General features: G+C 35.4%; 1 protein-coding gene across 2 annotated transcripts in view; it reads left to right on the top strand.

Annotated features, from left to right (window-relative positions):
- Nucleotides 1–21885, top strand: part of LOC150107633 (uncharacterized) — a 271977-nt gene that overhangs the window by 60502 nt on the left and 189590 nt on the right. For both annotated transcript variants that reach the window (XM_090391984.1, XM_090391983.1), the window contains one exon: nt 21381–21666. In XM_090391984.1, the coding sequence (XP_090248110.1) occupies nt 21381–21666 (286 nt within the window). The remainder of the gene's footprint in view (nt 1–21380; nt 21667–21885) is intronic.

Genomic DNA, 21885 nt, shown 5'->3' with positions numbered 1-21885 from the left:
CATAGTGGAAACTTAAGCTGTTATTGTAACTGGTTTAAAAGACAAGTAGACAAATTTTGAATAAACTCGATTCACTATTCAATATAGCAGTAGCAACTTATTCCTTATTCAGTTGGAATTTTGTACTGGGTATTCACCTTATTGCTTATGAAATTTAGCAAATAGCAAGATTTAATGCCAACTATCTAATTGGTGTTGCAATCTTTCATGAAGATCCTTCAGCTCCTCACATCACTGACGGGAATTGAACCTAGGATGCTCCTTCCCTAGGCATATGGTTGCGAAGTGCATAGCCACTAACCTAGTGGCTGTGTGCAGGAAAAAAAAAAATCTAGTCCTTATATCATTCTAATCACACTCATAATTTTTTTTTGTGGGTGGGGGGGCTTCATCCTTCAAGTTATACCAAAAATTTGCTATCCTTATCTGCTCACCAAAAGCTACATTCCATCACCTTGACCATTCTGGGGTCTTATGCATCCCTTGCTCCTGCAAGCTATCCTGTCTTGGATAAACAGGAAGAACAGCAAATATCTTCATGGAAGAACACAGGAACTATGTCCATTACTTGTAATAGCCATTCTGGTGAGCAGACCATGCCATAGATACTGATCAGTTTCTATGGCATGGTCTAGATACTGATTACCAGTTTTAATGGAAGGAAAACCTCCCTCTTATACAGGAATAAGAGGGAGGTTTACAGATATATCAGAGAGACTTTTTCCTAGAATCTACCTTAGAATTGCAGCAATGCTAAATCTCAACAAATTTGACTAACTCGCTTTACCTAAGATCAGAGAGATTTTCATCATGAGATCTTCAACTAGTTTCCATCATTGCACATGTAGAGGGTGATAGTTAAGGCTCTAGAATCCCACCATTCATATTTAGTCTGTGTTTGTTTTCTTACCAGTGTGACTGTGTGCACATGCTCAGTGTTTGTGTCCATGAAAATACCTAGGTGACCTAGGCAAACTGTGGCATAATTTATTAACTAAATAAATTCAGTTAATATTTATCATCTGTATGTGTGTGTTTATTTCACTAAACCTCAACATGAGTGATAATCAATGTCTAAGTACTCATACAAGATTAGTGTCACCCTTTCTAGTTTTGCATCATCAGCAAACAACTGGATATTTCTCTTTAAATTATTTTCTGTATCACTAATATACAAATTAAATTGCAGCAACCCAGGTCTAAGAAAAATCCCTAAAGGTTTATTCCTTGAAGTATTTTGTTTTGCTTCAGAGGACTTTGGTTTTTGCTATGTAAGTAGTTTGTTAAGCCTGATAAGTATTCATCATAGATCATGATAATGAAGTATTGGTTTGACAAAGCAGTTAGTCCCACTCCGTTTATGAGGACTAGCAACAATGCTTGGGCACCTCTTTATGCATGATTAAATTGGGAAAAAAAACTGCACCTTACTCTCTCTCACTGTAGCAAACTATTAACACTCCTAAGGATAGTTTGTCAGAAGACCTATAGATAGCAGAAAAGTTTACTATAGCGAATTTCTTTTAGCAGAATATTCTACCCATCGGACTTTTGTTCGGTGTTTTTATTAATTTGTTATAGTAGTGTTTGCTGTAGTGAGAGTTGACTGTTCATAGAAATCATAGTCTGAGAAGCTATTTTTAGCTTTAGCATAAAGCACACTGCTTGAAACCTTAACAAGTATCATTCTCATCCACCTACCATGAAGGGCAGATTTCCATTCCAGTCTCTCTGTGGCTAAAGAATTAAAATACTATATTCAAATCACAGCAACAATCAGAGAAAAGTTACAATGGTACGAACATACATGTATAGCACACCTACTGAAAGACTTCAGAAATTCTCAAAAATAGAAGAGAAGAAAATATACTAGAAGATCATAAAGGAAATGGATAGAAAATAAGACTAAGTAGACTGAACTCAGAAATCTAAATAACTTTATTTAGAAAATTATTAAATTTCTATTTTTAGAAATCTAAATGTCTAAAAAAAAATTTGTTACAGCTGTTATTCAATTTAGTTGGAGAATCCTGAAGATTTGCACTGGTTGTTTAGGAGTACATCATCTGCATAAAGCAAAGAGCTAAGTTTGATATATCCGATTCTAATACCAGGTTTAATGCCATTTTGTGTATCCTTGTCTCACACCTGATTTTACATCACCATCTTCCTGCATTTCCTTCAATTCTAACTGCTGATTTATTTAAATATAGACTGTTCCAATAATGTTAATGTCCCATTTACCCTGTATAACTGTTGTCTTGGAAAGCTTTTCTTTGGACTAGTCATACTCCCATAATTTCTCATCTATTTGTTATTAAGTGAAAGCCTGACCTGACAGCCTTTATTTGGCCTGAATCCAGCTTGTTCTTCTCCCAGTTGTTTTCCACAATTTTTCTCGGCCTCTTTTCAAGTATGCTTACATAAATCTTACCTGGAATACTTAGTGGAGAAATTCCTCTGTAATTCTCACATTATTTTATTTACTTTATTTTTATTTATTTTTTATTTTTTTTAATAAATGGGAACTACCCCAGTCATCTGGAATTTGACCTTCTGACCAAGCTCCCCGAATTATTTATACAAAAGTTTTATACCTCCATATATATGGGCATTTCTGGTTGAATTTCATCTACTTCAGCTTTTTCACATTTCAAGTTTTTGATTATTTTTTTTCCCACTTGAAGTAGAAAACTTTCAAATACGAATAATAAGTTTAGTTTAATCCTTTAACCAAGTGTGAGCAAACAAAGTTTGCGCCTGAAAGTATCTTCAGGACTGGGGTAAGGTAGTGCAACAACAGGCAACTCGTTGCAAAGGTGGAGAAAGCTCTCATCACTCCTATCTCAGTATCTCCCATAATGCAAAGCACATCTCCTTGCGGATATGTGTAATGCTATGCATTAAGGCAAGGGCCACTACCCATACCGGTTTCGACCTTTATTGAGGTCTCGTCAGTGGGAGCCAGGCCCAGTAGTGGAGATACAAAGGCAGAAGCAATGAGAGGTCATCCCAACCCATAGGAGTTGCCAAAGGGTGTGTAACCTTATTATTAAATTACTCTGGATTCAGAGAAAGATGTTGAGAGTTTATTTTTCACTTGGTTAGACTATAATAAGTTTAGTTTAATCCTTTATCCAAGTGTGAGAAAACAAAAGTTTGTGTCTGAAAGTATCTTCAGGACTGGGGTAAGGTAGTGCAACACCAGGCAACTCGTTGCAAAGGTGGAGAAAGCTCAATTGGATGCTAGAGACCAGGATCTCTGAAGCAGATCAAACTGTATAGTATGTATTTTTCTTGTAAAAATGTTCAAGTAAATATATACTATACAGTTTCAATATTGTCATGTACAGTAATCCCTCGATTAGTGCGTCATTTTTTTTCAATAGGAAGATCCCGAAGAATATGAAGAAAATTTAACCACTGATAGTCAGCTAAAAGAGATTTCACAGAAACAATTTGAAAATATTTTTTGTACAATTGAAGTTTTGAAGCAGCAATGCTTAGAGGCTGACCCTGATGAAGAGAGAAGCAGTAAAATTTGCAGAAGAGTAGAAGAGGCAATAGGGCTATACCGTTGGTTGTATGAAAATAAAGAAACAAAATGCCTGCCAAACTACTTTAGCTCAATTCTTTGTTAAGAAGTAGAATAATAAAATTTATATTCTGAATATAAAGGCCCTGAGACATACCTTAATTCTTTTAGAAAAAAAATTAAGGTTCAGAAAAGAAATTTGAGGAACGAATTATACTTTTTCCCATAGGTTATTTAGTGCGTTTAATGCACCTGTTTTAAAGAACGCATTAGGCGCACTAATTGAGGGATTGCTGTACACTATCATTTCATATTATCATTTACATGATTTTCCTGGAATTGAAGTTATTGACCAATTAAAATGACTTCAATTCCAGGCAAATTGATGGAAAAAAATCAAACTCCATTTGAATTACTATCTAAACAAAAATAATATACTACCACATTTTCAGGCTGCCTTCAGAAGAAATCACTCAACAACTCATCAACTTTTTCTACTTAACCCAGTCAGTTCAAGATAACCTCCAGATCAAACCTACCAAATCCACCATTGCAGCTTTTATAGATTTTAGCAGTGCCTTTGACAAGGTGTGGAGGCAGAAACTCTTTTCCAAACTTGATCATGTTGGAATAGAAAGGAAAGTTCTAAACTGGATTTATGACTTTCTGAGAAACAGAACAATTCAAGTTAAAATAAATAATGCCTTTTCCAAGAAAGTGAAAATGAGACAGAGACTTTCTCAAGGCAGCATTTTGAGACCACTCCTTTTATCCATCTACTTAAACGACTTAGACAAAAAATATAAAGAAACAAAGATAGCTATGTTTGCTGATGATTTCGTCCTATTATCAGCTCACAACAACTTAGAAATAGCAGAAGGTCCCTTAAACAAATCCATTGAAAGTTCATACTGTGAAATTCAGAACATCAAAATTAACCCTACTAAATCAGAAATTTGTGTATTTACCATTAAAAAGTGCTTGGAGTGTTTGAACAAGAATAAAACTGATTTTGTGCATTGATTTATTACTATGGATGAGACTTGGATTCACCATTACACCCCAGAATTCAAACAGCAATCAAAGCATTGGATAGAAGCCGGTTGTTCAGTGCCAAAGAAGACAGAGTCGGTTCCATCAGCAGGAAAGGTTATGGCATCGGTGTTTTGGGATGCTAAAGGCATTTTGTTTATTAATTATCTTGAAAAAGGGTAAAACAATAACCAGGGAATCTTATTTCAATATTTTAACCAGACTAGATGAAAATGTTTGCGAGAAAAGGACCCGGTTTGCAGAAGGAAAAAAAATCATCTTTCATCAGGACAATGCACCTGCCCACAAAGGTGTTATGGCAGTTGGCAGTGGGAAATTAAGGGATCTGCACTATGAATTCTTAGAACATCCATCCTCTTTCCCAGATTTGGCTCCCTCTGACTTCTATCTCTTCCCAAAACTTAAAACTCTTTTTCGCTGGGCAGCGTTTTTCTTCGAATCAAGAGGTGATTGCAGCTGTAGAGGGGTATTTTGCAGATCTTGCTGAGAACCACTACAGGGACGGGATAATAGCGCTTGAGCATCGCTTGAATAAATGTATTAGTCTTGAGGGAGATTATGTTGAAAAAGAAAAATAATTTTGAAATTATAAATTCGTTTTTTTCATTATAACTGAGAAGAGACCTCCACATAATCTTTAAAGGAATGTGGAGAACTGATCAGAGCTTCTGACCTAATGTCAATCGTCACCTTCTGGTGGTGCACCCTGTTAGGTATCTACCTGGATACTGAACGAACGAGGATGGGCTGGTAGTTTGGGATTTCGCCGACCAAATTGTATTCTTATTGGCTTAAACCAAAATAAAAAATGAGGTACAACATGACAGTATTTCATGCCAGCTGGGGTTTAGCCCGGTTAAATAAGTCCCCCATTGTTTTCACCACAGAACCAGGGTAAACAGCAAAAAGTCACCTACTGGAACAAATCCTAAAACCCACCCCAACTCAACATCATCAGAGTTCAAGATCGGTACTATCGACATAAGAAGCCTGAATGGCAAAGAAATGGAGCTATCTGAGGAATTAGATAAGTACCAGATCGACACAATATTGGTGACTGAAACAAAAAAAAAAAAAAAAAGGCAAAAACTGGTGAGATCTTTCTGAGCAATAAATACAAAATGTTACATTCAGGAAATGACAATCAAGGAAAAGAAGGCGTAACCATAGTATTCAACACTAAATGCAAGGCTAATCTTGAATGGCAGGCAGTCTCAAGTGGAGTGATGTGGGCAAATATCAGAATGGGGAACTGGACAATGAGACTTATTTGTGCCTATGGTCCCACAGAAGGTTCTCCAAAGTTAAAGTGGAGGAGATTTTTGAGGCTTTATAGAAATCAACTGACACAATAAAAAAGGAAAATTTGGTCCTTGTTTGGGGATCTAAATAGCAGAGTAGGAAATGATTTTCAGACATACAAAAATATATTGGGAAAATTTGAAGAAAAGAACAGTGCTAATAATAATGGCAAATACTTGTTGGATTTCTGTTCAGGACATGGACTGGTTATTATTAACACAATGTTCCAGCATAAAGATGTGCACAAATTCACATGGAGAGAAGAGGCAAGGAATAAGAAAAGTCTCATTGACTATGTTATTGTTGATAGTGATGTTTTCTCCCTAGTGCAGGACACCAGAGTGTACAGGAGATCTGAAATTGGAAGTGATCACCATTTAGTCTTGAGCAGTATAAAATCGAATATCATCCTGACAAGAACATGTAAGAAAGTTTTAAAGCGAATAAAAGTTGAGCAGCTCTCAGGTGTGAACTGTAGACTAAAATACACAAACATTATTGAAGAAAAAGTGACAGTTTGAGAACAAGGACCAAACCTTGGAGATTCATTGGCAAGCCTTGAAGAAAACACTGAGAGTCAGAGAGGCATGTGGTGAGGTTGTCTGTAAGGATAGAAAAATTAGAACTCCATGGTGAACACAGGAAGTTAAAGTGGCAGTGAAAGAAAAGAAGAAAGCACATCAAAAGTTTCTTGCAAATAAGTCAGCTTGTGCTCTTAGAGAAACTTTTGATGTGCTTTCAACAAATGTAAGAAAGCTAAACATTGTGTAAAACTAGCTAAACAAAAGCCATGGGAGGACTTTGGTAAGAACATAGAAAATAAATATCAAGAAGTGGGAAGATATTCTGGAGGTTGTTGATGAAGCTTAGAAATGGAGGAAAGAGTGCTGTAAAATGAGTTAGAGATGATAAAGGTGACATGAAAACAGGAGAAAAAGATATCCTTGAAGTATGGAGTAATTACTTTGAATAATTGCTAAATGAAACAATCAGTAATGACAGCACAGTGGTAAAAAAAACACCGACCAGGCATGCAGTCAGGAATACATATCCATACTTGAAGTAGAAAAAGCCATCAAAAGCATGAAATGTGGAAAGGCAGCAGGAGGAGATGATATTTGACCAGAAATGCCCAAGTATGGAGGTATAAAAGTCTTACAGTGGCTGCACTGCAGAGTTACAACAGAGGGACAAATTCCAGATGATTGAAGTAGAGATCTCATAGCACCCATATATCAAAAGGGAAATAAAACTGTGAGAATTACATAGGTATTTCTCTACTGAGTGTTCCTGGTGAGATATATGCACGTATACTTGAGAAACGATTGAGAAGGATTGTGGAAGAGAAGCTTGGTGAAGAACAAGCTGGATTCAGGCCAAATAAAGGCTGTCAGGATCAAATTTTCACTTTACGACAGATAGTTGAGAAATCATGGAATATAACAAAGATTTATTTAAGTTTGTAGATCTGGAAAAGGCATATGACAAGGTGCCAAGAGAGAAGCTATTCGAAATGCTACACTTATATGGTGTCAATTGAGATACTTAGCAATGTATCAAGCAATAATTAGTCTTTATTTGAGTTAGTGTGAGCAAACAAAGTTTGCGCCTGAAAGTATCTTCAGGAGCAGGGTAAGGTGGTACAACACAAGTGAAAAATAAACTTTCAACAACCTTATTTGAATTGTAAGTCAGCAGTTAGAATTCAACTAAGTACAGGAAGGTGGTTTAATGTTAAATCTGGTGTGAGACAAGGATGTACATTATCCCCTTTGTGATTCATTATCTATATGGATCACATCATGAAGGAAAGTGGTATTAAACCTGATATCAAAATTGGAGATGTTAATCTCAGTTCTTTGCTTTATGCGGATGATGTTATACTTCTAAATAAATCCGCTACGAGTCTGCAAGATTCTCTGACTAAAGTGAATAACTGTTGAAATAGGTATGGTATGAAGGCCAGCAATAAAAAGACAAAGACAATGAAAATAGGCAGAATCATTGAAAATGTCAACTGTGTTGTTAATGGAGAACCTGTGGAACAAGTAAAACATTTCAGCTTCTTAAGCACAATTTTTAGTGAAGATGGTAAATTAAATATGGAAATAGACAACAGAATCAACAAAGCTGGTATGGTAGGAAGTCAACTGAATAAATTTATATGGAATAAGAAAAAAATTAGCCAAAACACTAAATTAGCTATATACAAGACAGTATTCAAGCCAATATTAACTTATGGACCTGATATCTGGGTCAGAAGTATAACTCTTGACCAAAGATTAGAGACTGCAGATATGAGAGTCCTGAGAAAGATTAAGGCATGAATGGCAATATCATATTACAAACGAGGATATTAGGAAAGAACTTGACATTGTCAGCATCCAGGAATGCGTTAGCAGAGGTAATCTCAGAGGTTCTCTGTCATGTTGGCAGGAAAAAGACCCAGAAGAAGACCAAGAAATAGGTGGTTTGATACAGTAAAAAGTGCCTTAGAAGATAGAAATATAAGATCAGGTAATGTTGGAGTCTTGACAGATTACAGACTTATTTGGAGGAAAATTGTAGATAGGAAGTTAGTAATGATGTAAGTTTTCATGTAGTACTATCATATCCTGTACACCTCTTGAGGGTATATATATCAGGAATTTGATGATGGCTGAGAACTTTTCAGACCACCCACGTGTGTGTGTGTGTGTGTGTGTGTGTGTGTGTGTGTGTGTGTGTGTGTGTGTGTGTGTGTGTGTGTGTGTGTGTGTGTGTGTGTGTGTGTCACATTTGGATCGATGTCTAAGTGCGCAGAAATATAACAAACAGTTCACAGAATAAATATTATATATGATATCCTTTCTCCCTATACCTATTCCAGTTTTGTAAATATTAATATTCAGTAAGCAGAACCTGCAGTATTCTAGTAATGAAAAATATTTACAACTTTTTAAGATGAAACAGAAATTAAGAAACTCATCGATCAATAATATATTACTTTCATTGTAAAAGAATAAAAATATTATGAAAATCTGATTAAAATCTAAACAAATAATACATAAAAAACTATTTTGTAAAATTTATCTTGCACTGCATTTACTTTTCATGCATCGCTATCAATACAATATCATTTCAGTTTTCTCAGTAATATGTTTTCCTCCCAATGAATTTTGCTTATGATAAATTTGTCATGCGATAAATTTATTCTTGATGAATTGTCCGTGATCTTTCTGAATCTAACTTCTCCAGGTGATTTTCCATTTCTCGTTTCTTTCAGGCTGATTTCAAATTTTTTTTTAGTTTTTTTCATTTTCATTAAATGTTTGTGTTATTTTTTTAAAATATTTACCTGTCCACAATTATGTATAGAAATTTAGAAATTCTTCTAATTTCAATTTGGTGTTTAATTTTATGCTTTCTTTAGTATCTGTTCATAACTGGTAATTTGTTTACGGAATTAACAACGCATATAAAGTATATTAATTAAAGGTAACTTTAATACATCTATATTTCGACAACGTCAAGTTGCCATCTTCAGGAACATAAAGATATGGTATGTGCACGCAGGCACGAACAAAAGTAAATGAGGAAGAAAGCAAGACACTAATATTGTTCCTAAAGTCCTAATGGTGCCCTCTGGTGGGCTAATTTGGTTGACTTGGCAGTTGGGCTGAAGTTCTCAAAATGTAAGTCTCCCAAATTTGGGTAGTTTCATGCACCCAAATTTGTTGAGTTTAGGAACGTTTTTTTAAAGCTGCTGAAGATTCCTTGAATAATCTCTCATATTTAAACTTGCTGCGGTGTATTATTTTTGTTTTCTTCCAACGAATTCTATGGTGGGTATCTAAGGCATGGTCTGCCAGCCCAGAGCGGCTGCTGGTGAAACCGGATGTAGTCTTTGTGTTCTGAAATCCTGATATTTGTTGTTCTGCTTGTTTGGCCAAAGTAGGACAATTTGCGGCTGCAAGGGACCTGGTATACACCAGGTAGGTCTAGGGGAAGTGGTTGGTCTTTGGTAGAGCGGATAAGGGATGCCAACTTTTTATATGGTCTGTAACAGGAAGTAAGGTCATATTTTCTGAGGGTATTGATTATTTTCTCAGAGGTGCCCTGGATGTAGGAGATGGTGATAGATTTGGTGTAATCTTTATTGTGGAGGGGGGGGGTGTGGTTTACTGGTTTGTACCTCATATTGTTGTGAGGGGGGGGGGGGGGTTGCTGGTGAATGTATCTGCCAGTATGGGTGGGTTTTCTGTAAACAGAGAAAACCAAAGATCCATCAAGCTGGCGGGGTGATAAAAGTATCTAGGAAGGGGAGGGTGTTGTTTTCCTCTTTTTCTAAGGTGAACTGGACTCTGGGGTGTTGGTTGTTTAAGTGTGTTAGGAAGGAGCGGAGTGAGTCTGAGCCATGTGGCCAAATAGCAAACACATCATCCACGTAACGAAGCCAAATAGTGGGTTTTTGTGGGGCGGAGTTTAAGGCTTTCTCTTCAAAGGTCTCCATAAAGAAATTGGCCAAGGGTGGGGAAAGTGGTGAACCCATAGCTGTCCCCTCTATCTGTTTGTAGAACTTTCCTTGCCAAACGAAATAGCCTGAGTTCATTGAGAACTGAAAAAGGGCCGAGATATCGGGAGGAAACTTGGCTTGGATGAGCTCTAGGGTTTCTTTGAGTGGGACATTAGTGAATAGGGAGGAGACATCAAAACTGACCATTATGGCAGTGTGTTGGAGTGAGAGGTTTTCTACACTGGCTTTAAAGTGGGCTGAGTTTCTTATGTGTGATGGTGTGTTGCCAGTATAGTGTGTGAGCGTTTTGGCTAAATGTTTGGCTAATTTATATGTGGGGGAATCAATGCATCCACTATGGGACGTAATGGCACATTTTGTTTATGTATTTTTGGGAGTCCATATAATCGGGGGGGGGGGGGGTCTAGAGTTATAAGGTTTTAGTTTGTTAGTGACTTCCACAGGCCAAGAAGTGACTTTCTTAAGGAGTCTGTGGAGACTTCTAATCTGAGAGCTGGTAGGATTATATTCAATAGGGAGGTAAGTAGTACAGTCTAGTACTAAAGCATTAAGCTTACCTTTGTAGTCCTTTTGATTTAGCACCACAGTGGCGTTTCTCTTATCCGATTTGGTGATTACTATTTTTTTGTTATTCTTCATTTCTTGTAGGGCTGCATATTCGTCTTTGGATCGGTTGGTTTTTGGAGGTTTGGCTTTAGTGAAAACACCGACTACATCCAGTCTGACGTTGTTGGCGATATGGTTAGGCAGGTTGCAAATCCCACGTTCTATTTGTATCATGATATCTTCTTCGCCATCGCACATAAAAAAACTCAGCCCACTTTAAAGCCAGTGTAGAAAACCTCTCACTCCAACACACTGACATAATGCAGTTTTGATGTCTCCTCCCTATTCACTAATGTCCCACTCAAAGAAATCCTAGAGTTCATCCAAGCCAAGTTTCCTCCCGATATCTCAGCCCTTTTTCAGTTCACAATGAACTCAGGCTATTTCGTTTGGCAAGGAAAGTTCTACAAACAGATAGAGGGGACAGCCATGGGTTCACCACTTTCCTCACCCTTGGCCAATTTCTTTATGGAGACCTTTGAAAGAGAAAGCCTTAAACTCTGCCCCACAAAAACCCACTATTTGGCTTCGTTACGTGGATGATGTGTTCGCTATTTGGCCACGTGGCTCAGACTCACTCCACTCCTTCCTAACACACTTAAACAACCAACACCCCAGAGTCCAGTTCACCTTAGAAAAAGAGGAAAACAACACCCTTCCCTTCCTAGACACTTTAATCACCCGCCAGCTTGATGGATCTTTGGTTTCCTCTGTTTACAGAAAACCCACCCAACCACCACCACCCCCTCACAACAATATAAGGCAAAATTAATCTGCTCAGATGACAAGGCCCTAACTACTGAACTAAACCACATCCACAACACTTTCTTAGCCAATGGCTATAACCCCCCAAAAAATCCAAAAAATACTCAAACCAGTAAACCACAACCCCCCCCCCCCTCCACAATAAAGATTACACCAAATCTATCACCATCCCTTACATCCAGGGTACCTCTGAGAAAATAACCAATATCCTCAGAAAATATGACCTTACTTCCTGTTACAGACCATATAAAAAGTTGGCATCATTTATACGCTCTACCAAAGACCAACCACTTCCCCTAGACCTACCTGGTGTATACCAGGTCCCTTGCAGCTGCAAATTGACCTACTTTGGCCAAACAGGCAGAACAACAAATATCAGGATTTCAGAACACAAAAACTACATCCGGTTTCACCAGTACAGTCTCTCTGGGCTGGCAGACCATGCCTTAGATACCCACCATAGAATTCGTTGGAAGAAAACAAAAATAATACACCGCAGCAAGTTTAAATATAAGAGATTATTCAAGGAATCTTCAGCAGCTTTAAAAAAACGTTCCTAACCTCAACAAATTTGGGTTCATGAAACTACCCCAAATTTGGGAGACTTACATTTTGAGAACTTCAGCCCAACTGCCAAGTCAACCAAATTAGCCCACCAGAGGGCACCATTAGGACTTTAGGAACAATATTAGTTTCTTGCTTTCTTCCTCATTTGCTTTTGTTAGTGCCTGCGTGCACATTCCATATCTTTATGTTCCTGAAGGTGGCAACGTGATGTTGCCGAAATATAGAAGTTATGTATTAAAGTTACCTTTAATACATAACCACTTCTTTTTAAAAAAGTTACCTTTAATTAATATACTTTATAGGCGTTGTTAATTCCGTAAACTAATTACCAGTTATGTATGACCAACATATAAGCCTTGCTACTAGAATTAGTATTTGTTCATGTTCTAAATTAGAAACAAATTTGTTCCATGATTCTCTGTCGTTTTCTGACTTCTCTTTTAGCTTGGCTCTTATTCTTTTATATTCTATTTCGTTATTTAAAATTATAATAACAGAATTAACTCGTGTAAAATATTATTTATTAAAATTTTCACCTGAATATCACAGGCATATTCAGTACATGTAAAAATCTAATTAAACAATAACTGACAATTCCTAAAGGCACCACCTAAGTGGCTAATATAAGATGACTAAAAAAGGTCATTAAATTTTCTAAATTATTTAAAAAAACATAGATAAATAAATAAGTAATATATATATATATATATATATATATATATATATATATATATATACAATTTAAAAAAGTTAGGAAAGATTGGCTGATCTAAAAAGTTCTATCTCCCACAATGAGGATAGACGTAGACCATTGGATCTGTTTAAGTTAGGAGAGTGAAGTAAAGTTTCATGTTTCTTTATAAAGCCGTTATAATTTTAAGTAATATGTCTACTCATGGTATTTCCTTACTGAAACATTCTATTTCATCTTCTAATCTTTTACTGCTTAACCATTTATGATATGCTTCTTTTTTCATTTTGATTATTTCTTTGATTGTATCATCCCATACGTTCAGTTTTTTCTTTTTATTGAATTTTTGGTCTTTCCTAAGCTATCATTTGCTGCTGTATTTAAGTATCGTTTTTTATATTAAGCCATTCTATTTCTGTTTCTTCATTTCATTTTATCTAAATATTGGTTAATTCTTTGTTCATATAGCCATTTTAAATTTGAGTCATTTAATAATCTAGGTGTATAAACAAATGTTTTGAATTTTCTTTCTGTTATTTGCAGGCATTTAGATGGTAATCTTAATTTTATTTTAACGAAGAAATGGTAACTACTTATTTCATATCCACTGTGAACTCTGACATCTAAAGAAAACTTTGTCTTTTCATTTAAGATAAAGTTAAGATTAAGATAATATTGTTTTTCATCCTCTTGCTGCCCAAGTATATTTATGTATGTCTTTATGTTTATAGAAAGAATTCATTATTTTAAGGTTATTATTAACTACAAAGTCAATCAATTTTTTACAATTCATGTTTAGAGTATGTTCTCTATATATTTCTATATTATTAATTTTTGTGTTTCCAATTCTTGAATTTAAGTCTCCTGCTAATATTACATAATCAGTTTTATTTATTTTATTGTATATATTTTGTACTTGTTTATAAAATTCAGTATTATCTTCTTCTCTTCCTTTTTCTGGGGCATAAACTAATTATTGTTAAATAACCTCTATGTATTTTTATTCTCGTTTCTATTATTTGTTCAATCCATGAACTGTTTTGAAAGGGAATTATGAATCTAAATCATTACATCTGTTTGTGCTCTTTGGTCTCTGTCTACTCCACTATATATTACATTAAAATTTTCATTTCTCATGGTTCCTTTTAATTTCTTTTTTGTTCCAGTGATAATTGCTATTTGAAAATTTCTTTCATTTAATATTTGATTAAATTCTATTCTTTGTATGCTATTCCTCTTATTACGTTCTAGTTTGCTATATGTATTCCGTTTCCATTTTCATTTTACCTTTTTCGTGGATTCATTTTTATTATCTTTCTCTATTAGCTTCAAAGAAGATTAACGTTCTCGTGTCAGGTTACTAGCCTTGCAATGGATAGTCCATTGGTAGGGCTGCTACCTTAAGGCTTCTGAACTAGTCTTCTTCCAAATTTAAACCCGTAGGAGCAATAGTGTATATTGAAGGGGAAAGGGTAGATTTTATAGGGAACATAGATATAGGCCAGAAATGGAAAGACTGTATAGCTCTTGAGTACTCTAATAGCATAAGGGTAATAAAATATGAAGAGTTGGCTGATAAAGCCTTATAGAAAAGATTAAAGTGAGTGGATCTTCCTTAAAGTAGAGGGAGAAGAGGATAGATTCAGCTATGGGACCATGGGAGTGTCACTTCCCTTACAATCAAGATGATTGCCACTTATGGCCCTGTTGGTTCACGAGTCCTTATTCAGTAAATTCGAACCACCCTACCATATCTGGTGGGCTCCCCTATCCACCACCCAGGGGGATGCACTCTCTTGAGGTTACAGGGTCCCCGGAAAGCTTTTCACTTTCACTAACTACAAACATTTTCTTTGGCAAAAAATATTTTTGGAACTTGTGTGATTATACAGGGTACCACATTGGACCTCCCTAGTTTCAGCATGTTACTACTCTACTTATGTGTATGGACCATGGTGTCAAAATTTTACAAATGAAAAGGAATAAATAATAAATTACGCGATTACCACAGTAATTAACTTTAATGAAATAAAGGTACAAATATTTCGTACTGAAATTAACAGTACATCATCAGTGTAGAACAAACAGTTCAAAGGAATGGAATACAAAATACATAACAGTCGGTGGATTACCAATTAAAATTATTTCCATGTGCTAGAAATTAATATTAATAAATATTATTAAATAATTCTTAAAAACTATTTCTTTGATGGTTACATAAGATAAGAATCTCCCAAACGTTTGTGAGAGAGACAGACAATCATTTCAATTCATATTTGGCTAATGTAAAAGGGCTTCGCAACTTTCTTTGAAAAGGCGTTTGTATTTAAACTTGCATCTATGGAAAAGACGAGCTTTATCCCACTGGATATTGTGTTTAGCATCAATACTATGTTGTGCCAGACCAGACTTTTGATGTTTCATGTATTTTTTAAAAATTAAATGAAAAGGAACACTCACCAAGTTTTTGTAAAAAAAAAAAAAATAAATAAATAAAATATAAATAAAAAGAAAAAAAAGAGTCCGTACACTTCCATGTATACACCTTTAGTAGCATGCACAATGTCAAGTCGATAGTCTATCTCTGTCCAGGTTCTCTGAAGCATGTCAGCAGTGATATAGGACACAGTAGCAGAAATACAATGTTTCAGGTTCTCTAGGATATCCACATTAGTTGCATAAACTGTGTCCTTCACATATCCCCACAAGAAAAAAATCGTGGTGGCAAGATCTGGCAATCGTGGTGGCCAGGGAATCGATCCTCCACGTCTGATCCACCGCTGAGGGAAGACCCTGTCAAGAGTTGCACTGACCTCCAAATGCCAATATGGCAGGGCACCATCCTGTTGAAAGAGGATGGTGCATGAAGCCTGATAAAATCCTGGTGGATTTTGTTGGGCTTCACACAAAGGTCTTGTGAATCCTTTCTATCCCCTCTTCCGATATTGGCTGCTTCCCTCCTCCATGATGTTTTGAAACATTTCCTGTCATTAGGAAATTTTCTTTCCACAAACGGATACGCTTGGGGTTGGGTGCTGCCTTCTTGTACACCTGACAGAACTTACACTGTACTGCTTTGATTGATTTCAGCTCAGCTAACCACCACACAGCTTGCACTTTCTTTGCCCTTGACACCATGCTTAAAACTATGATAGCCCTGTCCAGCAGTGCCACTGCATCGCGATGCTAGAAAAAATTCTGGATGAAACTACAGTCTCGGAACTTTTGAACAACCCAAACCTTACATATTAATACATTTTGATTTTTTACCATTCTTTGAAACTAGGGAGGCCCAATGTGTACATCCTGTATTACTAATTGAAAGTTTCTAGTCTTGTGTGAGTAGGAAGTAGCCAACACCAGTGCTGGCATCTCCATGCAGCTGCCACAAGCCAGTTATCAACTTGCCACTGCTGTCAAAATGTTCTTAGTGTTTTCTCTTCAGTAATATATAATTCTTGTTAAAGAAACGACTAAATTTTCTTGTAGTTGGCATATGGATAAATACTTATTTTATGTTCTCTACAAGATATCTCGCCAAGAGTTGTATATCAGCTCCTGAGAATTAGGTTACATCTATGCAAAACTAAGGAACTCATGTTAACTGTCTGTCGATATAAGTATCATCTTAGTGTAGCCTATTTCTAATGAACTGGGTGCTCTTTTCCTTTGAATCTAGAAACTGAACCAGTAATATAAGCACACAAGCTCCAAAATATTGTTGGCACAACTCTGGGGTTACAATTTTTGAATTTATTTTACAAATCTGTTAAGTTAATTCTCTCGTTTATTCACTTGTAAAAAGTATTTAGTTTGATTTCACTATAATTACTCTGTATGTCAATTTTCCTTTTCTCATTTGAAATACCTGCATCAGCAACAATTTATTGTGCAGTTTGCAACAGTGTTCAGTCAGTAAAATAGGATATCAGATGACTCAGTTGGCATCCTAATACAGACACCCAGTTGCAAAAGCTTACACTGCAAGGATTGGATGTGATATTGGTACAGATGCTGAAGGAATGTGCAAGAAAGTTTACAATGCTCCTGACCTGGTTGTTCAACTTGAGGCTATTATATTTACTCAGTGGGGTGGGTATTGCCAGATAAATTTGTGATATGGATATGATTCTCATATCCATAGCCTGATAATCAATGAGATACGAGTGAGTGATTTTTCCATATATCGAAAAATGATGTGTAAAGAAAGTGAGAGAAGGAGGGTGACCAGTGGTATATTACAGGGTTCTACTTTGTTTTTATATATATATATATATATATATATATATATATATATTTATTTATTATATTGGGTATAGTTTAGAAGGTGATATCCAGTTATTTGGTGATGATACAAAGGTGTAGCATGTGATAACCTGATACAGAATCTCTGCAGGCTGACTTGAAGACTAATGCTATATGCAAATGTTGCGTGTCAACTTAATCTATCTAAGTGCAAAGTTATGCATTTTGGACTGGTGACATTGCAAAGTATTATATGCATGGGGAATCTGATGCAAGTGATCAGTGAAGCTAAAATTGAACATTGAAAAAAACATCTAGAAGCACTGAAGTTAATTGGATTTGAAATCGGGCAGCTGCAAAAGGCCGCTTTGTTCGGCACATCATTCATATTCTGAAGGTATTTCCATAACTCATAGGCCCTTGGGTAGGGCTTGAATTAGTGGAATATAACCAGCCTTTTACTTAAGGCTGAGGAAGCAAATCAAGTTTGGATGAATATCTCTCACACACACACACACACACACTAGAAACTGAGAGAAGAGGGGATTTGGGAAAAGGGATGATGATAGCATTACTAAAATCTTTCTGAAGAGAAGGCAGAGGATTAGGGGAATGAGTATTTTTTAGTTGAGCAGATAAGGGTAGTTAGTTTTAAAATGGGGCTTGAAAGTAGTACAGAGATTGTATTTCTTTAAGATTCTGGATTTTTTTATTTTTTTTAACATGCCTCGAACATAGGGGGATGATGATAGCATTATTAAAATGTTATTGAAGAGAAGGCAGAGGATTGGAGGAATGGTTATTTTTAATGGTACCGATCTGTAGCCATCAGATAGAAAGGCATGGTGTATATGATTGAGTTCTGTTGCAAAAGAGGCCTAATTGGAACAAAAGTTATAGACTCTGTTAGTGTTTTAATGTTACCACACTGTTGAGAGGGAGGGATAGCAAAGTTTGTGAAATGTATCTGCGGGTTTCCTGTATACCGAAAAGGACAGGTTACCTTAGGTAATGATACCAAGGTGTAATAATAGTCTAGAAAGGCTAGACTATTATTAGTTTCCTTTTCCGTAGTAAATTGGATTCTGGGGTGATGAAAGTTTGAGATGACAGAGGAAAGAGTGTTTGGGCCATGAGGCAAAATGAAAAACACATCATCCACATATGTGAGTGGTCAGTATATTTAACACTTCTGTGAAATTTGTGATTTTTATCTGTTTTATTATGATTTTTTTTAGAAAATTAATGTTTTATAGTATATTGGAATAGAATTTTTGTTTTTAGAGTATTTAGTGTTTATGTAACATATTTTTATTATGATAGTGCAATATTAAATGTAAAATGATGCCACAATCACACGAGAAATTGTACGCTAACAAGAACAGTTAAGTAGAGAACACCTTCCCTACTAAAGGTGATACTGAAAAAAAATTAACTTCTGAATTTGTAAGATTAAAGCAGATTATTAGACAGATGATGTGGGAATTACAACAAGTCGAGCGGCGTTTTTTCGTGGAACACATAAAATGTAAGAAAGTTAAGCAGCAAAATGGGAAAACAACAAAACACAGAATCAGGTAAATTAGTGTGTAATGAAAATCAGGTAAGCAAAGTTGATTGTAAAAAGAAGGATTATTTTGTATAGCAACTCTATCATAAAACATGCCATTGATGAGCAAGTTATAACTTCAAGATTTCCTGGAGCAGAAATTAAAAATAAAATATAGCATGCAATTGAAAAACAGAAAAAGCAAAACAAAAAAGATCGTAATTCTAGTAGTTACGAATGACTTGACTAGCAATAAATTCAGTATAAGAGAGGATATGGAAAGGTTGTTGGAAGTGAGAGTGAGAAAGTGAAAATTGTTAGTATATTACCTAGATATGACTAAAATGAATGAAGGGCTATGATGGCAAACAATTATAATGGAAGGAATGGTGAAAATCTATGTGTAAGAACGACAATGTTATGGCTGTGTTAATGATGGGGGATGGGTATTATTACAAAAATTATGAGGGGAGAATGATTTTGTGTTTGTCTCCAGGGAGCAAACATGTGCAAGAATGTCTGCATAAGTAGATAAGGTGCTAGATAAGAACAGAGATCTGAGTTTTTCAACTATGTCACACAGACTACAGAAAAGAGTATACAAAAAAATAAAATGAAATAAGAATGCAGATAACTTATGTTTGTACATGAATGCTGGGAGTACCAGAAATAAATGGATAGAGTGTGTTGCCTTGATCAATACATTGGAACCTCAGATTATAGTCATTAGTGAGACCTGGCTAATTGGTATCGAGTATAAAGGGTGCAGTATTTTTAAGAAGGATATACAGGATAGGAGATGAGGGATGTACTGCTAATGATATTAGATGACTTGAATTAAGTTAGAGTTGAGGCCTATGACTGCAATACTAGTTGCAGTTTTTCATGTAGCAGTGAGTTGGAAGCCATTTGGTGTGAGGTGGAGTCTAACAAGATCAAATACATAGTGGGATAACATTATAGACCTACTAGATCAGATGCTAGTGATGAAGATATATACATTGCTAAATAAAGATGATGGATGAGAAACATTTGAGAATCATAATTGGGGACTTTAATTATCCGAACATTGATGGGTAGCTGTGAAATCTCATGAGAAGAATGAAACTGAATTTATTGAGCTATTGCAAGACAACTTCCTCAAGCAGCATGTTATAGAAGTAACTTGAGGTCAAAGAGTGTTAGATCTGATTTTAGTGTCAGAGAGAATTTTAGTTTAAGATGTAACTATTCTGCCTCTGGTTGATGACAGTGATCACTTAGTACTCACTTGGGAATTGACTAAGTTTATGAATGCTCCATTCTGAAAAGGTTACATGAACTACATAGCAAGAAATTATGATTACCCGAGAAGAATGCTAGGTTTTGCACCATGGTATCGATTGTTGGATAGGAAGGATATCGACAGTGCATGGGAAGTGGTTAAAAAACACTTAAATGACATAATGTGTCCCTAGAGTTCAAAGAATAAATAGGGTAGGAGTGAAATGGATGTGAAATCTAATTTAGCAAGAGATTTGTAAGGAAAAAGATGATGTTGAAGGAATACCGTATACATAAGGATGATTTCAGTTATGAAAGAATAACTTGACTGAATGCAGATGATATATGACTGATGCTGAATAGATTGTTCAACTAATGAGTGGTTCAGTGAAAGTAACTCAAATAAATTATATACTTTGTTCCTCTAGTGTTATTTAAATGTTATTTTAATGGTATGTGTTATTGTTATCAGGTCTTCTATCATGAACAGGTAACCACCACCACCACCACCCAGACTTACTCTCAGATACCTTTTGAATTTGATAGGAGTTCTTGACCTATATGCCTATTATTATTTTTTTTCTCTCATTTCACAAGTTGAAACAACAAAAAATTTGAAATATGCACTGATTAGAAAAATAAATATCAAGTTATACAGATCTACAGTCAACTGTCACTATTTCAGATATCACTTTAACAAAATCATTCACTCACTATAACAAACTACTGAAAAGTCCTGACTAGAATTCCATTAGTACAATGCTATGCAAAGAAATTCACTATAGCAAACAATCTTGTGTGGTATCTATGATTTTGTTATAGTGAGAGATGACTGTAGTAATTTTTATTGTAGATGTTTCCTCCAAAATCTAAAAATACTTTTTGTTATAGTGGCAAGGTGGGCAGTCTCACACCAGCCATCAAATTTACTATCACCTAAAGACTTTCACAAACATCAATGCCATAGTGGGATTCAAATATACAGCCTGTAGATGGGAGTGGGTATATTATCCACTTAGCCGTAATTCGACAAACTCTGAAAATAACAAAAGGTACTGTTACATACAGATTTCTCTTCTGCAAAAAAATTGTACATGTTTGTAAAATTTGGAAATTGATAGGAAAAAAAGTATTTTGAATATGTTATGAAAATTAAGCCAAGACTCTATAGTTAGTTTTTAATTTTAATATATGTGGTTTGAGATTTGAGAAATGAAGTAACAAAAACAATGATTGCTTAAATTCAAAATTATTCTGTTTTTGTAACCTTGTTTAATTTTTGTTCCAGAAAACGCACTGTAAAAGATAAAGAAGATTCTTTTGATTTAGAACTAAAAAATAAAAGGCAAAGGCATGATAGTAGTTCTAGTAGTGGATCAGCATTTACTGCGGCTAATTCGAGCTATCTTGGTTGTCGAATTCTAGATTCCTCTTCTGCTTATGAAAAAATTTCTCAGAAAAGGCCACCATCGCCAGGAGGATCCATAGTGTCTGCTTATCCAGCAATGAAGAGGGTTAAAAATAATGCTATTTTCAGTTCTTATAGCTCAACATTACGCCTGGTTCAAAGCACGGTAATAAAAATTATTTTAATTTTACTTTAAAATTAGATTCATTATAAAATAGTAACTTTTTATTTAACTGCTTTTGCATTAGCTTATGATTTTTCTGTATGGAATTTTTTTCATATAGCATTGAAAGATTTATGCAAAGATTGGCACTATCAACATAAGAAGCATCAATGGAAAAGAAATAGAACTAGCAGAAGAGGATAGAAAGGATTGGATAAGAAG

This window comes from Typopeltis vanoorti, chromosome 4, assembly GCF_054136105.1.
Source record: "Typopeltis vanoorti isolate ZY-2024b chromosome 4, IOZ_Tvanoo_1.0, whole genome shotgun sequence".
NCBI classification, from domain to species: domain Eukaryota; kingdom Metazoa; phylum Arthropoda; class Arachnida; order Uropygi; family Thelyphonidae; genus Typopeltis; species Typopeltis vanoorti.
The sequence above is the reverse complement of the archived record's forward strand: the minus strand, read 5'-3'. Positions and strand labels throughout refer to the sequence as shown.